A 17,241-nucleotide genomic window follows, 5' to 3' on the forward strand; every position below is an offset into this window, starting at 1 on the left:
GCTTGCAGTGAGCAGAGATTGCACCTCTGCACTCCAGCCTGGGTGACAGAGCAAGACTCTGTCTCAAAAAAAAAAAAAAAAAAACATGGAAGTAAACAGGTAATTTCCCATCCAGTTAAGTTGTGATTGAAGAGATGCACAGTCCCAAAGAACAGTATTACCAAAATGATGCAGGTGGGGCACACCTTGTGAACTGAAGGACAAAATGCTTTTGTGAGTCCTAAAACTGTTTTGGTTTACATGTCATCCTTTTCCGATTAGTAAAATAAAGTGTCTTTGAGTTGTTTCTGTGTATTGAAACCATCTACACATTTAGTAAATTAAATCTCTCTCTTTAGATAAAATCTTAAAAGTAAGTGATTTTCAAAATTTAAAAAAGCTGTACTAGAAACTACTTGGTTAAGAGTCTAATGAAGCTCAGAAATATTTACTTTGATCTCTTGGGTAAATGGCTAATTAAAAAGCCGCATGTAAATGATGTTTACCTGTGGTTCCCTGTGCTGTCAGCCCGAGTCAATCCCTTCTCTTGAGTAAATACATCATCAAAGCCGCAGAAACGCAGATTATGTTCCCTGGAGACCAGATAAGGTCCGCAGTGCCCACACAACCTATTAGGCAATTACATAATTGAACTGCCTGCTTTTAAATCAGAAAAATTTGTAATTACTTTTTGTGGAGAAAAAGATGAGTTGGGTGCTTCATTAAAATACAAGGTGCCTTAATATTACTTTTCTCCCAAGTGATACCTGTTTCCGCTCTGGAGAACTTTGTCACAGCAGAGCAATCTGCTGGTGACACTCATAGAGTAGATTGGGTCCTGCCCCCACCATATACACAAACCAGTTTTATTCGCCAGGAAGATGCTTTCCCCAAATGCTGGACTGTTTTCTTGTTTTTATCTCCTGAATACTCATTTGCTGGGGCATATGAATATCTTCCCATTTAAAAAAATATTGCTATACAGGTAAAATCCCTTCATTCCCTTTAATGTAGAACTTAAGTGTTGATGCTTGCATTTCTCTTTAAACACCAAGAAGTTACTTCCATTGTCCAAGAGGAATATTCTTGAACCTTGAGGAAGAGTCAGTTAAATCTGCATACTAGGGGAGAATATCATCTGCTGTCCATATCCATGATTTTTAATTCTTTTGCTTTTCTGTGTCTGTGTTAGTAGCACTGGTTTGCATATAGAAGGGAATTTAATTTTATCAGATGCATTTACATTCATTTTCTCTTTGTATTGGTACCACCGATAGCAGAAATTGAATTTCTTTAGAGCTAGCATATGTTTTCTTTCAAAAACAAGCATTTAAAAAAAAATCTTGAAATAGTAAGATAAACAAAAAGAAAACTGGCCTTTATCCTACTATTCTACTATTTATATATAACTCTGTTAACATTATGGTGTATGTTTTTTAATTATTAATATATTGATATGGGAGGCTGAGATTGGTGGATCACCTGAGGTCAGGAGTTCAAGACCAGCCTGACCAACATGGTAAAAGCCCGTCTTTACTAAAAATAGAAAAATTAGCCAGGTGTAATAGCACACACCTGTAATGCCAGCTACTTGGGAGGCTTAGGCACAAGCATTGCTTGAACCTGGGAGGCAGAGGTTTCAGTGAGCTGAGATCGCACCACTGCACTCCAGCCTGGGTGACAGAGCGAGACTCTGTTTTTAAAAATAATAATAATAATAATAATTAATAAATTGAAAAACATAGGTTGCTTTATTTGTATACATAACCTTGTGTTTTTTTTACCCCCATTTGCTGCAAAGTGAACTCTTTCATACCATTACATGTTCTATTTATATCATTTCAAATGGCTTTACAGAGGTCCCCTGTCCACTGTCACTTCAATCATTTACCTGTTGTTCAACATTTGTTTCTAATTTTTCCTCTAGTAAAAAAGTTTCAGAGAATATCTGTGCAATTCAGATTTTACAAATATCTATAATATTTTCTTAGAATGAATTCCTAGATGTAGAATTACTAGGTCAAAAGGTGGGTATATCTTTCAGGCTTTTGCTATGCATGGCCAGATCTCACTCTGGAAGGGTCATCAGAGTTACCAGTAATGGATGAAAATAACATTTCTCTGAGTTCTTTATGAAACTAGATACTATCAACTTTTTTTTTAGGGGCACCAGTTTGAGAGATGAAAATGACATCCAATTTTTTTTTGTTCATTTGACCTTTTTATTACAATTGAGGTCGAACTTTTTCTCTACCTATTTATTAGCCATTTGTATTTCTTTTATCATAATCTGCCAGCTCATGTTCTTTGCTCATTTTTCTATTAGGTTAGTAATATTTTTTCTTATTGACTTGCAAAAATTTTTTAAATATAAATTTGGAAATTTTGTTACTACCTTTTTAGCAGTTTAATTTTTGTCTTTTAATTTTCTTAATGGTGTTTTGGACACAGTGTCTTTTCTATTAATATCTTACATCTGTCTGTTTATACATTTGAATATCACAACCGTAAGTTTTTTGATACAATTTAAGAGTCAGCCTAGATGATTCTTAGGGTTCTAGACATAGCAAGATTAATATTTAAACTGAACATGGAGGAAAATTCTAGTAGAACTGGGCTAATAAAGGAATAGTACTGTAGGTATAATTCATAGAACGGTTTATCTGCCATAATGTCTGAAATATGGAAGTATCAACATCAGTCATTCCACAAATAGTGTGTGCCCTGGCATTTAATTTCCAAGCTCTTTCTCCTGGCTCCTGGTAAGGCTGAAAAGTGAGGGGATAGTTTGTTGATACTGACTTAGGCTTCAGACTGCTGAGAACAATGAAACAATCTCTAGTTTTCTCTTCTGGGCTCCAAAAAGAGAGCCTTTATTAGTAACAGGTAAGTTGAAACCCATGCATAGTTCATTCATAAGCACTATCAGAAAGCCTGTGGTAAAATTGTTGTCTAGTGACATTTTTTCAGAGAATTAGCTCCAATTTGCAGAACCCATTTAGTCCCAGCATGAGATGTAATAAAGCAACCTGTTAACTGTTCTCTGAGCTTCTCTATGTGTTAGTGTCGTCAGTCTCAGACTGCAAACTCCTTCAAATTGGAGGTTTCCTTTGAAATACACTTTTCTGGAACATCTGCAAGCAGTACATCTTGAAAATGTATTACAGATGTTTTCCTGACTGCAGAAGTTGTGTTTGCCAGGCTCAGTGGCTCACGCCTGTAATCCCAGCACTTTGGGAGGCCAAGGAGTACAGATCACCTGAGGGCAGGAGTTCGAGACCAGCCTGGCCAACATGGTGAAACCCCGCCTCTACTAAAAATACAAAAATTAGCCTGGTGTGGTGACACACACCTGTAATCCCAGCTACTTGGGAGGCTGAGACACAAGAATCACTTGAACCTGGGAGGTGGAGGTTGCAGTGAGCCGAGATCCCATCACTGCACTCCAGCCTGGGCAAGAAAGCAAGACTGTCTCAAAACAAAGTTGTTTTTGACTAGAAATCTATGATCTATCCTTGTCTCTCCTTGTCTGAGACTAACTTTTGTCTTCATCCCTGCTTATCATCTTTGAGAAATTATCTGTGGAATTATCTTAAAAGATAGGTTCTTTTATAAACATTTCTATCAAAAAAGTAACAGAAATCCTGGAGATAAGTATTGAGTAGTGAAGATAAATGGGATAAAATACAGATAGTCCCTGACTTCCAATGGTTCAACTTACATTTTTTTTATTTTATGGTGGTGTGAAAGTGATAGGCATTCAGTGGAAACCATACTGCAAGTACCCATACAGCACTTCTATCTTTCTTTTTTAGTACCGTATCCAACCAATTACATGTGAAAATCAACATTTTATTATAAAATAGGCTTTGTGTTAAATGACTTTAGCTATCTGTAGGATAATGTAAGTGTTCTGAGCAGTTTAGGGCAGGCGAAGCTAAACTGTGATGTTCAGTAGGTTAAGTGTGTTAAATACATTTCTGACTTACAATTTTTTCGACTTGTGGGTTTATTGGATGTAACTCCTTCATAAACTCAAGGAGCGTCTGTGTACAAAGTAAATTAAACTAGCAGTGCAGTGTGCCCACCACATTATTTACCTCACCATGGAAAAGAGGGCTCAGCGCAGAACTGTTGGCAATGGCGGTATTCTTGTCAAGCATACAAGGACTCATTAGAAAGGTGTTTGTAGTAGATTCCAGAAACAGGTGCAGTGGTGCAGTGGTCTGTTTAGGCAGTTGGGATGGGGACAGTGATGGGAACCAACCTTGGCCTGGCCTTCAAGGGCAGGACCCTATGCCTTCCCCCTACTCTGCAGAAATGGGAATACTGAGCAAGTCATCCCAACAGAGTTATCACAGTGGAGTGAAATCCAGGGACTAGTTTCTAGAAATAAAGGAAAAGCCCCTGGTCACTAGAACTGCATCACAGAAAGGTCCTGGCTGCAAGGCTAACTTGACACCAAGTTCTTTGGCCAGGGGGACTCGAACTCCTTAAATCCCCCTAATCAGCTACTTCAGCTCCTAGGGTAGACCATGGGTCCAGGAGGTCAGCCAGTACTAGGGAGGGCAGAAGGCAAGAACCCTGCAGGGATGTCAGGACTAAAGGTAGTTGCTTTAAAGTGTCTGAAATGCCAAACATGCAAGGCCAGACCTTCCATGCTCTGCTTTAGTGATTTTCCCTGTCAGAGTGTCTTCACCTTCTTTCATGTTAATCACAAGGAAGGTTATTTTTTCCACCTTGTTCACTGGATAGTTACGTTGTTACCACTTCACTCTTGGCTAATGATGACCTATGAACATTTGTCCACTTCTGCTCTTCATATTAATTTTAAACTCCCATGGGCATTTCCCACAATTGGGTTGGACACTACCCAGTATTTACTGTCATTGTCAGCTACCTGTGGGTCACCATCACCACCGAGGTTTCCTCTCCAGCTACATAAGGAAATTGCCACCTATCAATAAGAAATGAGAGAAACATACAGTCTGGCAGCGGGATAATGTGACCAGTGGTTACCTACTAAAAGTTTAACTCTTGTTACCAGCATATTTGTATTTCTTAGGGGAAAGTACTGACCTGAAAATCAAGAGACATGGCTACTAACCCAGGCCCTGTGAATTGCCCCTTTTTCTCCACCTCTAAGGTTGGCTCTGATAAAAACCTGTGTCCTCCTCCTTGCTCAGGACACATGAGGTATTATAAGTAAGACAATGCCTTTGAAAAAAGATAGTGTGGTGGGTGAGTTTCCCCAGATCCCCAGACAACTTACAGGCAAAGTGCAGACCATCTTAGTACTTGATTGAAGACTGGGATTTAGAATAAGGGCAGTTATCTTTCTGCTCAGTGCATCCTCTTCAGCCACAAATTTTTCTGCAATCTTCCTATTTAGGGGAAGTTCATGGGTCATTTTTAGGAGGACGAGGATATGGCAGGGTCACATCTTTCCAGATCTTTTTCTCAGTTCAAAGTAATTCTGTCTGACATGCCTAGAAAATAGGATTCATGTAATGAAAGAATAATTTTTTCCTTCAGAAAGGAGGTCTGAAGCTCTCTGCCTTTTGTATATATCGAAGGGAGGATAAACCTGCCCGGATTAACAGAGGTGGTCAGGTTTCATATACATACTTAACAAGCAGAAGAACATTTCTGCATTACATAATATTCAGCCCTCAAAAAGTGTATTATTTTGAGGGTAACTTGTAAAGAATTAGATTATAGTAGAAAATAACCAGGTGTTATTTTATCTTGACATTTTAATTTCATTTAAATATAGGAAACAAATCCTAAGTAAAGCTTAACTTAAAATTATATTTGAAGGCTATGTCTTTGAGACCAAGAGGAATGTGGCTACAGTTTGTTTTTATTTCTTTGTGCTTTTTTTGAAACACTGTAGGCAACAGCATTATTGAGAAAAGCCCTTACAGAAGAGTGTGGCCATAGGTCAGCTATTCACAGTAGTGAATCATCTTGCAGCTTGCCGTCTATTCGGAATGACAATAGTGGAATAAAGGAAGCCAAACCTGCTGTATGGCTCAACAGCGTTCCTACAAGGGAACAAGGTAACTGTTGTTAAAGTGTTTGTCCATAGCAAAAAGGCATTCAGGGTCATCATCATCTTTCTCAAGGTATACCTATAGAATATCACTGACTAGTGAATACCTCTGATTTTAATATGCATAATGTATTATTTGTTTTATACCACCTTCCAATAAATACATATGTTCTCCTTTAGTCTAACAGGAATGGGAAATCTAACGTAGTTCTAGTGAATTTATTTCTAATAAAATAAGTATTCAGAAGTTATGAAATCTTAACAAAACTAATTGCTTGGCAGTAGATAATTTTGATCCCACAAAGATGAAAATGATTCCATAAAGTACTGTGAAGTTGTTGATATCACTTAATAGAATTTACTCGTAATTGTAAACATTCCTTTTAATTATAATAGAACCTTACCGGTGTCTAAACAGTTGATTAAGAATCAATGAATTTATGCCCCCCAAATTTAATAACCAATTTTGAGCACCCAGAAACTGTGATTATTTTAGCACTACCGCTAAGACATGCCATTTAACTGCTTTAATCGTTTTCCAAGACAGTTATGAATTCCTCAGGAATTGCTCCAGTTGATGTACATGTACAGGATGCTAGATTCACTTATTTTATGTCCCACCCAAATTTGATAGATTTCAGGCCCAATTATTTTGCATGAAAGCAACATAGTGGCACCTTAATTTAATTTAATTTTTAGATTTTTATTTATGAGATACCTTAATTTTAGAATAGGTTTCCTTTTAGGAACAGTATTATTTCAGACAAGAAATACATTAACCAAAAAAAAAAAAAAAAAGAAAACATTGAACATAAAAGGAATGGCAATTAAACACCCAAAGGATCTATTCCTTAACTTTGAAATACATTTTTATTATTATGCATTCAATTTTTAGAAGTTTCAAATGGCTGTGGAGACAAGAGCAAGAAAGAAAACATGACTGCAGATATCCCAATCACAGGTAAAGCTATGGTTGCCTAAGAGTTTCAGACACAAGATTTAGCATTATTATATAATCAGAACATTTTGGGTCAGTGGTTTGTGAACCCCGCTAAGAGCACATGTATTCAGCTACTGCATGCTGGAGCAGGAGATTAATCCTAAGAGCAGAACGTATATACTTTTGTTAACATAAACTAAGGTGGAAAATCACCGTGTCTATTGAATTCTTCATCACCATGTTACATATTTACACCTGTAACATCCTCCATCATGTACCCTTTGAGCACCTGCATCTGTGTGAAAAGGTCCATCTCCATGGGGAACACCCAGTCGTTACATAGCAAACTATAGATGTTTCTGATTTTACTCTTTCTTTCCTGTGGTAATTGAATATATATATTAAAATAAGCAGATAATAAAAAAAAAAAATGCCAGATAGGAAGCTTGTATTTGCCTCAGTTACAAAGCCTGTCTGATAATTTAAAAATTGCACCAATCAGGCTTCATCAAGACCTATTAAGATTTCGGCACATGTATTAGGCTTGTTTAGGTGGAATCTGAACGATATCATTTTTTTTTTCTTTTTAGAATAGCAACAGCAGCAATTAGTATTCTGTACAGAGTTCTATTTGTCATACATCTGAATTTACTAGTACCTTATTTTGTAAAGTGGTGTACTACTTCATTATAAATTCAAAGGTCTGACTTTAAATATTTATACAAGTAAATACACCATTGCACCAAGGTACTGAGGCATGCATGTGCATATGTGGTAGTTTTGTTGTTGTTTATAAGCAGAAAAGAATGGCCTGCTTTTATGGCAGTGCAATTCCTGGCATGATTAATTTTTTAAACTCATGTTTTTGTGATGAACTCTGGTTTTGAAAAAGGAGTTTATGGTAGAGCAATTATTGTATATATTATGCATTCAGATAATATTTTACTCTAAAATGCAGAGTTTTTTTATTTTAAACATTTTCCCCAATGATATGTTTATTGTGTGTTTAGTCTGCATTTTCTGAAAACTCTGGTATGGCTCCCTGTTATTTTTATTAATAGAAATGTAGATGATCCCAAACTACAGATAACCAAGAAGTCATTTGGATACTTTTCCCTTGCATTTACTTTTGGATACAGAAGTATCTAATGGCCTCTGAATTTATTTCAGTTAAAATTATAAAGGAAGGCCGGGCGCGGTGGCTCAAGCCTGTAATCCCAGCACTTTGGGAGGCCGAGGCAGGCAGATCACAAGGTCAGGAGATCGAGACCATCCTGGCTAACACGGTGAAACCCCGTCTCTACTAAAAAATACAAAAAACTAGCCAGGCGAGGTGGCGGGCGCCTGTAGTCCCAGCTACTCGGGAGGCTGAGGCAGGAGAATGGCGTAAACCTGGGAGGCGGAGCTTGCAGTGAGCTGAGATCTGGCCACTGCACTCCAGCTTGGGCGACAGAGTGAGACTCCGTCTCAAAAAAAAAAAAAAAAAAAAATTATAAAGGATTATTGAGAAACCAAGAAATTACCTTGTTCATTCTTTCTTCTCTTTTCAGTATTCTTTACAATCATCCCTTGCTGGGAGTAGTTGACTCTCCCCAAAGTTAATGGAAATGTATTTTCTTATATACTTTCTTTATAAGAAAATAGATAATTAAGTACCAGGGTTTCAAATCCTCCCTTATGCAGAAAGAAGTGCAATATGGCTAGAAGCAACCTGGGTTATTTGCCATTAACATTTTAAAAGAAAGGACGGGTGCAGTGGCTCACGCCTGTAATCCCAGCACTTTGGGAAGCCGAGGCGGGCGGAACACAAGGTCAGGAGATCGAGACCATTCTGGCTAACATGGTGAAACTCCATATCTACTAAAAATACAAAAAATTAGCTGGGCATGGTGGCGGGCACCTGTAGTCCCAGCTACTTGGGAGGCTGAGGCAGGAGAGTGGCAGGAACCCAGGAGGCGGAGCTTGCAGTGAGCCGAGATTGCGCCACTGCACTGTAGCCTGGGGGACAGAGCGAGACTCTGTCTCAAAAAAAAAGAAAAAGATTTCAAAAGAAATTGTAATTCCAACAACCTGCCATTGATCCATCAATAGTTGGCAGTTAAAAAAAATGCTTTGTGCCTATTTTGTGCCAAAATATTAGACATTAAAAAAAAAGCTTTGGAAATTTTTTAAAAACTTTGCAAAGCCATGTACTTTGTTAAGGTGTTACTGTTCTGTCCTTGCCAGTGTACTCTCCCCACCCAGGGACCTCCCATGAAATTCATGTTTGAGGGCTTCACGCACCTTGGCACTACTAATACTGTTGCTTTGTCCATCATTGCAGCTACTTTGATCTCTTAAGTTCTTGACCATCATCCCTTTATTAAATGTTTGTGACTTTGGCATAACTATTTGGAGATTTTACATTTGGTAGAGTAAAGCAAGTACGTAGTTTAATTTAAGATAGAGTCTGCCTGCCTCTTTTTAATAGTTTTGTTGGAGTGTCCTGTTGGTGTGAGTACATGCTGGTTGTGTTTCTATGGGCTGCATTCCTTCTAGAATATTCCAAAGAAAAGAAATATTCCAGAGGCTGTCCCCTGAAGGTTGAGGAAATGTAGCAATTGGACTGGGGCTTTGGAACCAGCCTTCATTGTCAGCTCTTTTACTCCTTCCTCTGTTTCTCTACCCTCTCTGAGTCTCTGTATTGGGAAAGCAGACATACTGCCCAATAGGATTGTCTTAAAGTTTAAATGAAATCATTTATGAAAGTTCCAAGCAGATACTGGACACTCAGTTTTATCTGTGATATATATAATAACATTCACGTGAACATTATTAGTGTTCTTGGTCTTCTGTGCTGGCCCCCACAAGCCCCAGCATTTCCAAACCAGCTATGAGGAGCCTCACAAAGCAAACTCAAAGAAGAACAGAAGTAGAGAGAATGGGGATGCAGCATCACAGAAAGTGCCATTGTGAGATGAGCCCCCGGAAGAGTGGACACTTTCAGTCTGTTCTTGTGGACCTGCATACCTTCCTTGAGTTGTGGTAGCCACTTGGGACCAAGACACACACAAGTACACTGCTGCTGCAACGCCTGCAAGACAGTACTTCCCGGTAGTACTGCTACTTTATAGTTTCTGCAAGAAATTGCCACTTGAGAACACAATTGAGATTCAAATCCAGAAGGATGGTTACCTTATCAAAAAGGAATCTCAAGAAGAGTTTGATGATACTTTTCCAACTTCCACTTAGTCCCATGAGAAAATCCATAGAGAAATATCCAAAACAGCTGCTGAAGTGTTCCTGAAGATCTCATTGGTCAAGGCCCAGACGTCTGTGCCTGGGGGGGCCTGTGTGCCCTTAGTGACCCTTACTTGCTCACAGTGGAAGACATTGCAGGGCACCTGATCACCAGGCGGCAGACCTCCCCTGATGTGTGTGCTGCCCCACAAGTATTGATGAGCTAATGCAGCATTTTCCAAAATGTGTTATTTGCAGTGCTCCACCCAGAAAATACATCAATTAAAACATATTTTGTTGCCAAGCCCTGCTTGATCCTTCTCTCTCTCTGCAGTATGCATAATGCATAGAAGCATAGTGAAGACTTGGAGAAGACTTTCAGCAAAGGAATTGTTTAAAAGTGTGATCCTGGAGTTTCGGATAACTTATCATTTATTTGAAAATGGAATTTTTCCTGTTAACAGCCAACAGAATTAATGTTCTGTGGAACATGCTTTGTGAAACATACACACATATATGTGGAACACTTTTGCAAGCAGTGAGTCCAATGGGGGCACCAGTTTCCTCAATACACAAAATTATCTTCAACATTTTTCTGTGGTTTCATTTTGTGGGAAGCTCTCTTGTACGTGAGACTGCTTTATAAGGAAACTTTGGGCTGCTTTAGTGTAACTACACCCAGATGTTATGACTGACAGCTGTTTGTTACAGCTGTTCCTTGAATTGATGAGAAGGTTACAGTAGTAACTTTAGGCGCCCAGGAGTGCTATTCTTCAGTGTGGGATCCTTCTGTGTGTCTTTATTTGCTCTTCAGCCATTTCAGAAGAAGTATAAGAGAAGTATAAGAGAAGACATGGCTGAGGTGGAATCTGGGAAGTCACAGGAGGTTGGGGGTGGGAAGCTGTGAAGTCATATCTTTATCAGAATGAGGGGGTCCTGGAGATGTTTAGCCTGAGAAGGGCACAGTAGTTCTTTAAATATTTGAGAAGCTGCCATATACCAGGCAGAATATTTATTGAGCTTAATTATAGAGTGTAGCTCAGTAACAAAACAACTTTCTAGCTCTTCATTTCAGCAAAACCAAGTTCAGTATCTTCCAGGTGTGAGTGCTTGAACCATGGCAGGAACCATGACTTTTTTTTTTTTTTTTGAGACAGGGTCAGGGTCTTGCTCTGTGGCCCAGGCTGGAGTACATTGTTGTGCTCATAGCTTGTTGCAGCCTTTGTCTCCTGAGCTCAAGTGATCTTCCTTCCTCAGCCTCCCAAGTAGCTGGGACTACAGGCATGCGTCACCATGCCTGGCTAATTTTTGTATTTGTTGTAGAGATGGGGTTTCACCATGTTGCCCAGCTGGTCTCAAACTCCCGAGCTCAAGCAGTCTGCCCGCTTTGGCCTCCCAAAGTTCTGGGATTGTAGGCATGAGCCACCTTGCCTGGCCCTGTGGCTCTCTAAAAGAGGCATTGTGGAAGGAGTTATTGCCTCTGTGACCCCTGACGTTCCTTCTAATGCCAAGGGACTGTGCTTCTTCCTCTGTGCTAATGGAATCCAGTGTGCCAGCATTCTCATCTCTTCATTTCCCTTTCTCATTTGCTTATCACCCCAAAATGGAGGTCATCTTGGCTGAGGCTCCTCCTTAAAGAGTCTGCTATCACTTTGAAGGCATTTGCTTTGTTAATCATTATTATGGAGCATGCGAGTTTTCTGTGTTTAGATTTACATATAAACCCTCCTGGGCACGCACCGATCCTCCACCCACAAACACAGAGTCAGTATTCCATAGCCTGTATGATCTGTTGTTGTGAATATATTCACCCCTTTTATTAGTCTAGTTGTTCACTAAAGAATCCAGGTGGAAATCAAAGATGAATTTTTATATCTATAAATATATGGTTTTCTGTATATAAGTACTATATAATTAGATGTATTAATACAATATGTATTATATATTATATATCATATAATTATATATAAAATCCTTAATTATATTAATTAATTAATACTTTTACATGGGCTGAATCCTGGGATACCAGGAACCACAAAAGATGGGATCCCTGCCCTCACTAAGCCTCCCTCATCTCTCACCTTCACAACAGTCTTATAGGGTAAACATTAGTACTCATCCTACAAGTGGTCAAAGAGAAACTTGAAAGGTGTCCTGCTCAAGGCCATGTTGCTAGTGTGTTAGATCTTGAATTGAACTTAGACTTTGGGATTTGGGCCCTTGAACTCCTTCCGTTTCACTGCCCTGCCTCTTTTATTTATTATTTTATTTTATTTTTTTATTATTTATTTGTTTATTTCTTTTGAGACAGAGTCTCACTCCGTCACCCAGGCTGGAGTGCGGTGGCACAATCTCGGCTCAGTGCAACCTCTGCCTCCCAGGTTCAAGCAATTCTCATGCCACAGCCTCCTGAGTAGCTGGGATTACAGGCACGTTCCACCATGCCCGGCTAAATTTGTATTCTTAATAGAGACGGTTTTGCCCTGTTGGCCAGGCTGGTCTTGAATCCTGGCCTCAAAATATCCACCCACCTTGGCCTCCCAAAGTGCTGGGATTACAGGTGTGAGCCGCCACGCCCAGCCTACCCTGCCTCTTTTATTTTACCAAAAAGACAACTGCATCAGGATGTCCGGATCAATTAAACATCAGTGTACATCATAACAGAAGATGGGCTTTGCAAGGCTGCTTCTGAGAGCAATGATAAACAAAGCTTGCCTTTCCTTTCACTTGGGTTAGGCCTGGAGAGGTGGGCAGCATGCAAGGATTTTCAAATGCAGCTCATCCTAAGAGGTAGGCCTTTTATAAAGTGGGGCAAACCTGAGCCCAGCTGGGCTGCTGGGAGGTCGGTTTCCCTGAAATACTTCCTGACCTAATATACAGGTTAGTTTGCCTGAAACACTCAGGCCATGAGCAAAGTGATGCTTATCTAGATTGGGAGAGAAAGTCTGCCTTTTGAAGTACTTATATCGCCAAAGTGAAAATTTCCCACATTGACAATTTTGTTTGTATTTACACTAAATTTCCTTTCAGCATTAAGTGAGTTTTAATTTTAGCAGATGATGCAGCTATGCTAAATGTCATAAAAATACAGCACCTAGCACAGAGTGGGCACTTAATTTGTCAAATGAATAAAAATGGGGATATTAAGGAATTTTCTTAAATGTTTGTTGATTCAGGACAGAATACTATCTCTTTCAGTCATTCACTCCACCAGTACTTTTCCCACCCCACGTGCCCATCCTGGCAAAACTAGTCTCCTTAAGCTCCATGTGAAAAGGGCTCTCAGCTTTTATCTCAAGAGGATTAAGCCTCTAAGAATGTCCATTCAGCCTCTCGTTCTTTTGACACCAATTCTCTTGGTCAAGCTGTGTTGAAAGTGGTTCCCTGACTGTGCCATTCCTTGTGGATATTCTTTGGCAAGTTGAAATATGCAAGGTAATATTTCCTTGCATATTTCCTAAGACATCCATTTAGAATCTTTCCAGGAGGTCAGCTTAGATTTGGAGGGTGCCACTTGGAGTTCTAGGCAGTGCTTCCCAAAATGTGATTGCTTGAGTTTTACATCAGTTCGGAAAAGGGCTGGAAAGATATAGTGGCTAGGTTGTCACTGGTGACTGGATTTATCCTGGGAGGAAAGACTGCAGTGATGACTTAGGCTTTACCGAGAATGTGCTTCACCTGTCCTGTCCCAGAAGCACTTTCCTGACAAGAATCAGTCGAGACATGTTACCTGTTGTGCCTGGGACAGGAAACCCCCAGCTTGTGCAAAACCAGGGGAACCACCATATGTTGCTGGATTGTTCATTGAAAGTCCACATGGCCCTGTCTCTGTGCCAGGCATCAGCCTGCTGGGGCTTCACCCATGGAGCCTGCTCCCTGCTACTTGCCGTAGCAAAACAGTCCTCATTATATTGCAGGACAGTGCTGTTTATTTAACCTGGTCATTAAAGGATAAAAAGTATCTTTCTGATGGGTCTTCTGGACTGGATGCTTCTACGTTCAAGGAGATGAACTCATAAATGCCAGGAGAAATTCTCCCTAGTGGCTCATGGTAGAATCCCATGTAGAGTTTTAGAACATACCCACGCCCCAGCCACACCCTTGTGCAATTATTTCTGAACCTCTGGGAGTGGCACCCAGGCATAAGTACTTTGTAACACATCCAGGTAACTTCTTAGGTTTGAGAACTATGGAGCAGGGGTTTCAGTTCAAAAGAACCCTTATAAGTCCTGTTGTGAAGCACCCTCATTTTACACAGAAGACTCTGAAAGACGAAATCGGGCTTTAAATATTTTAATAAAATCAGGGGTTGGAGTGTATTATTTTCCTAGGGCTGTTGTAACAAAGCAGCACAAACGTAAAACAACAGAAATGCACTCTCTCACAGTTCTGAGAGCTAGAAGTCTGAAATCCAGGCATCAGCAGGGCCCTTGCCTCTGAAGGCGCTAGCTGGTGGCTCCTGGCTTGTGGGAGTATAAGCCCCGTCTCTGCCTCTGTCTTCACTTGGCCTTCTCTTCTGTGTCTTTGTGTCTGCTCTTCTTAGAAGAACATCAGAAATGGGATTTAGGGCCCATGGTAAATACAGAATGATTTCATCTCGGGAACCTTAACTAGTATGTCTGTAAAGAACCTATTTCCAAATAAGGTCACATTCTGAGGTTCTGGGAGGACATGAGTTTGTCGGGTTGAGGGGAACAACACTATTCAACCAACTACAGGGAATGAGGATGGACTCCTTCATATTTTACATTTTTAGCATCCAGTTCATCTTCTATAGTAATTATTCCTGAACCTATCATAAATAATGGTAAAGATAATATTGCCATTTCTAATTTCTCTCATTAAATAAATCATTGAGTACAAAGGGCTAAAATATACTGTTTTTTAAAAAGCTATTGATATCAATAAAATACAGCTTTCTGATCAGGATTACTCAAGTTGAAAAGTTAAAGGTGTCATGAGGTTGAGAGTTGAAAATTCACCTGTCACGACTGAACAGTGTTAAATAGCAAGCAAAAGTGTTTCAGCCCATTTGGGGAATGTCGGTTAAAGGTCAGTTTCAAGCCTGGAATTTGTTTTCAGGTTTAATTGTTGAGTTGACCCATGGAAATTAGGACTATGACATAAATCTCTTATTTTCTGAAGCAGTGCCAGACAACTCATGTGAATTAGGTGGGATTAGGGGTGCCTGCCACTGTGCCCAGCTAATTTTTATATTTTTGTATTTATAGTAGAGATGGAGTTTCACCATGTTGGTCAGGCTGGTCTTGAACTCCTGACCTCAAGTGATCCACCCATCTCAGCCTCTGAAAGTGCTGGGATTACAGGTGTGAGCCACTGCGCCTGGCCCTATTTCCTTATTATTTATTTATTTATTTATTTTGAGATGGAGTTTCATTCTTGTTGCCCAGGCTAGAGTGCAATGGCACAATCTTCGCTCACCGCAACCTCCGCCTCCCGGGTTCAAGCTTTTCTCCTGCCTCAGCCTCCCAAGTAGCGGGGACTACAGACATGTGCCACCATGCAGTGGTGTAGATAGAGTTTCTCCATTTTGGTCAGGCTGGTCTCGAACTCCCGACCTCAAGTGATCCACCTTCCTCAGCCTCCCTAAGTGCTGGGATTACAGGCATGGGCCACCCCGCCCGGCCCTTATTTTTATTTATGCAGATTACTAGGCAAATGATTTCTGGATTCTCAGTGATAATATTTATCTTTTGAAGTAACTTAAGAAACATATCTCACAATTTTTATTTTATTTTGCAAAAATGACTGAGTTTGCAGTGTCAGCAACACACCTAGTACAATTTGAAAAAACACGTAGGTGTAGAAATATGTGAAAAGTAACAATGCTGAGAAACTCAGTGGACAGAGAATATTTTTCAGATTTCGTTTTGACTTCATATAGAAATAGCAATTATCCTTCCTTACTCAAACATGCCCAGTTCTCTGTCAGTTCAAGGTCGGTTTTTTAGCCGTAGTGATAGTATTGTTTGCATCTCCCTTTGTTATTTTTTTTCCAAGCCCAACTCTTTTTTTCATTAAGGATTTCTGCAAAAGCAATGGGCAGATTCCCTGCCTCCAAGACACCCCTTAGAGACTGGTGAACCATGTGTTTGTCTGGCTCTTGTAATGGGGTGTTAAAAGCACTTGTTCATCAGATATTTTCTTTTTATTTGTAGATTTAGAAGTATTTTAGCAGGTGTACATTTGCATATAAAAGAGGAAAAAAGATAAGAAGTTGAGGCTTTTTCTTTCTCCTCTCCTCAGCATCATCTCTCTCCCACCTCTTTATTCAGCATGTTTTCACTTTCTTTCTGTAGCTGTTTCTTTTTTCCAGACACAAAACGCATATCAAAAAGAAAAAAAAAAAAACAGTTTCAGCGATCCTTCAGCACTTTGCAGAAAGACAGATGATTGGGTTCAGGCAGCTTATGTAACAAAGTAAGGGAAAATACATTTATCTCATGTCATCAGTCAAGAGTTAATAGACAAGGATAGATTTCCACCTTCTGGAGCTGTAGACTGCATGGGATGCCCCCCCTTGCCTTGCCTTACATTTTGAACTACAATATTTTCTACTTTTTAAACTAAGTCTTGACACAGATTTGAATATATAATCAATGCTTGAACAAAGATTCAGAACTGAAAGCTTGAGCATGCATGTGTGTTTGTTTCTGTGTGTATCAGAACATTCCAACTGAAAATGATTGTATTCTTTAGAAATGTTTGTTTAATCTAAACATTTTCACTACTCAATATTTTCTGAGAGTTTAACTTTACTAATGGGAGGAAGTGTTTCCCTGGATTTCTAAGTCAGGCTAGAAAGTGAAACCATTAAAGCAAACACCCAATCCTCAAATTTTCAGACTTACAGTTTACTTGCAGCTGAGAAAACGAAAATCTTTTTCCCTTGGAAATATATTGACTTTGTCCCTACCTTGTTTGTAACAGACTAACTTGAACTTCTTGATTCGTTACTTTTGCTCCTTTATTTGTTCATTCATTTAGTAACTATGAATTTGCAGAGCAGCAACAAAGTGGAGCTTTT

General features: G+C 39.5%; 1 protein-coding gene across 4 annotated transcripts in view; it reads left to right on the plus strand.

Annotated features, from left to right (window-relative positions):
* The window catches only part of KIZ (kizuna centrosomal protein), a 121,706-nt gene that overhangs the window by 83,390 nt on the left and 21,075 nt on the right, over positions 1 to 17,241 (plus strand). For all 4 annotated transcript variants that reach the window (XM_011963200.1, XM_011963207.1, XM_011963187.1 and 1 more), the window contains 2 exons: positions 5,876 to 6,041; positions 6,930 to 6,995. In XM_011963200.1, the coding sequence (XP_011818590.1) occupies positions 5,876 to 6,041; positions 6,930 to 6,995 (232 nt within the window). The remainder of the gene's footprint in view (positions 1 to 5,875; positions 6,042 to 6,929; positions 6,996 to 17,241) is intronic.

This window comes from Colobus angolensis, unplaced genomic scaffold (genome assembly GCF_000951035.1).
Source record: "Colobus angolensis palliatus isolate OR3802 unplaced genomic scaffold, Cang.pa_1.0 Scaffold117, whole genome shotgun sequence".
Classification (NCBI taxonomy): domain Eukaryota; kingdom Metazoa; phylum Chordata; class Mammalia; order Primates; family Cercopithecidae; genus Colobus; species Colobus angolensis.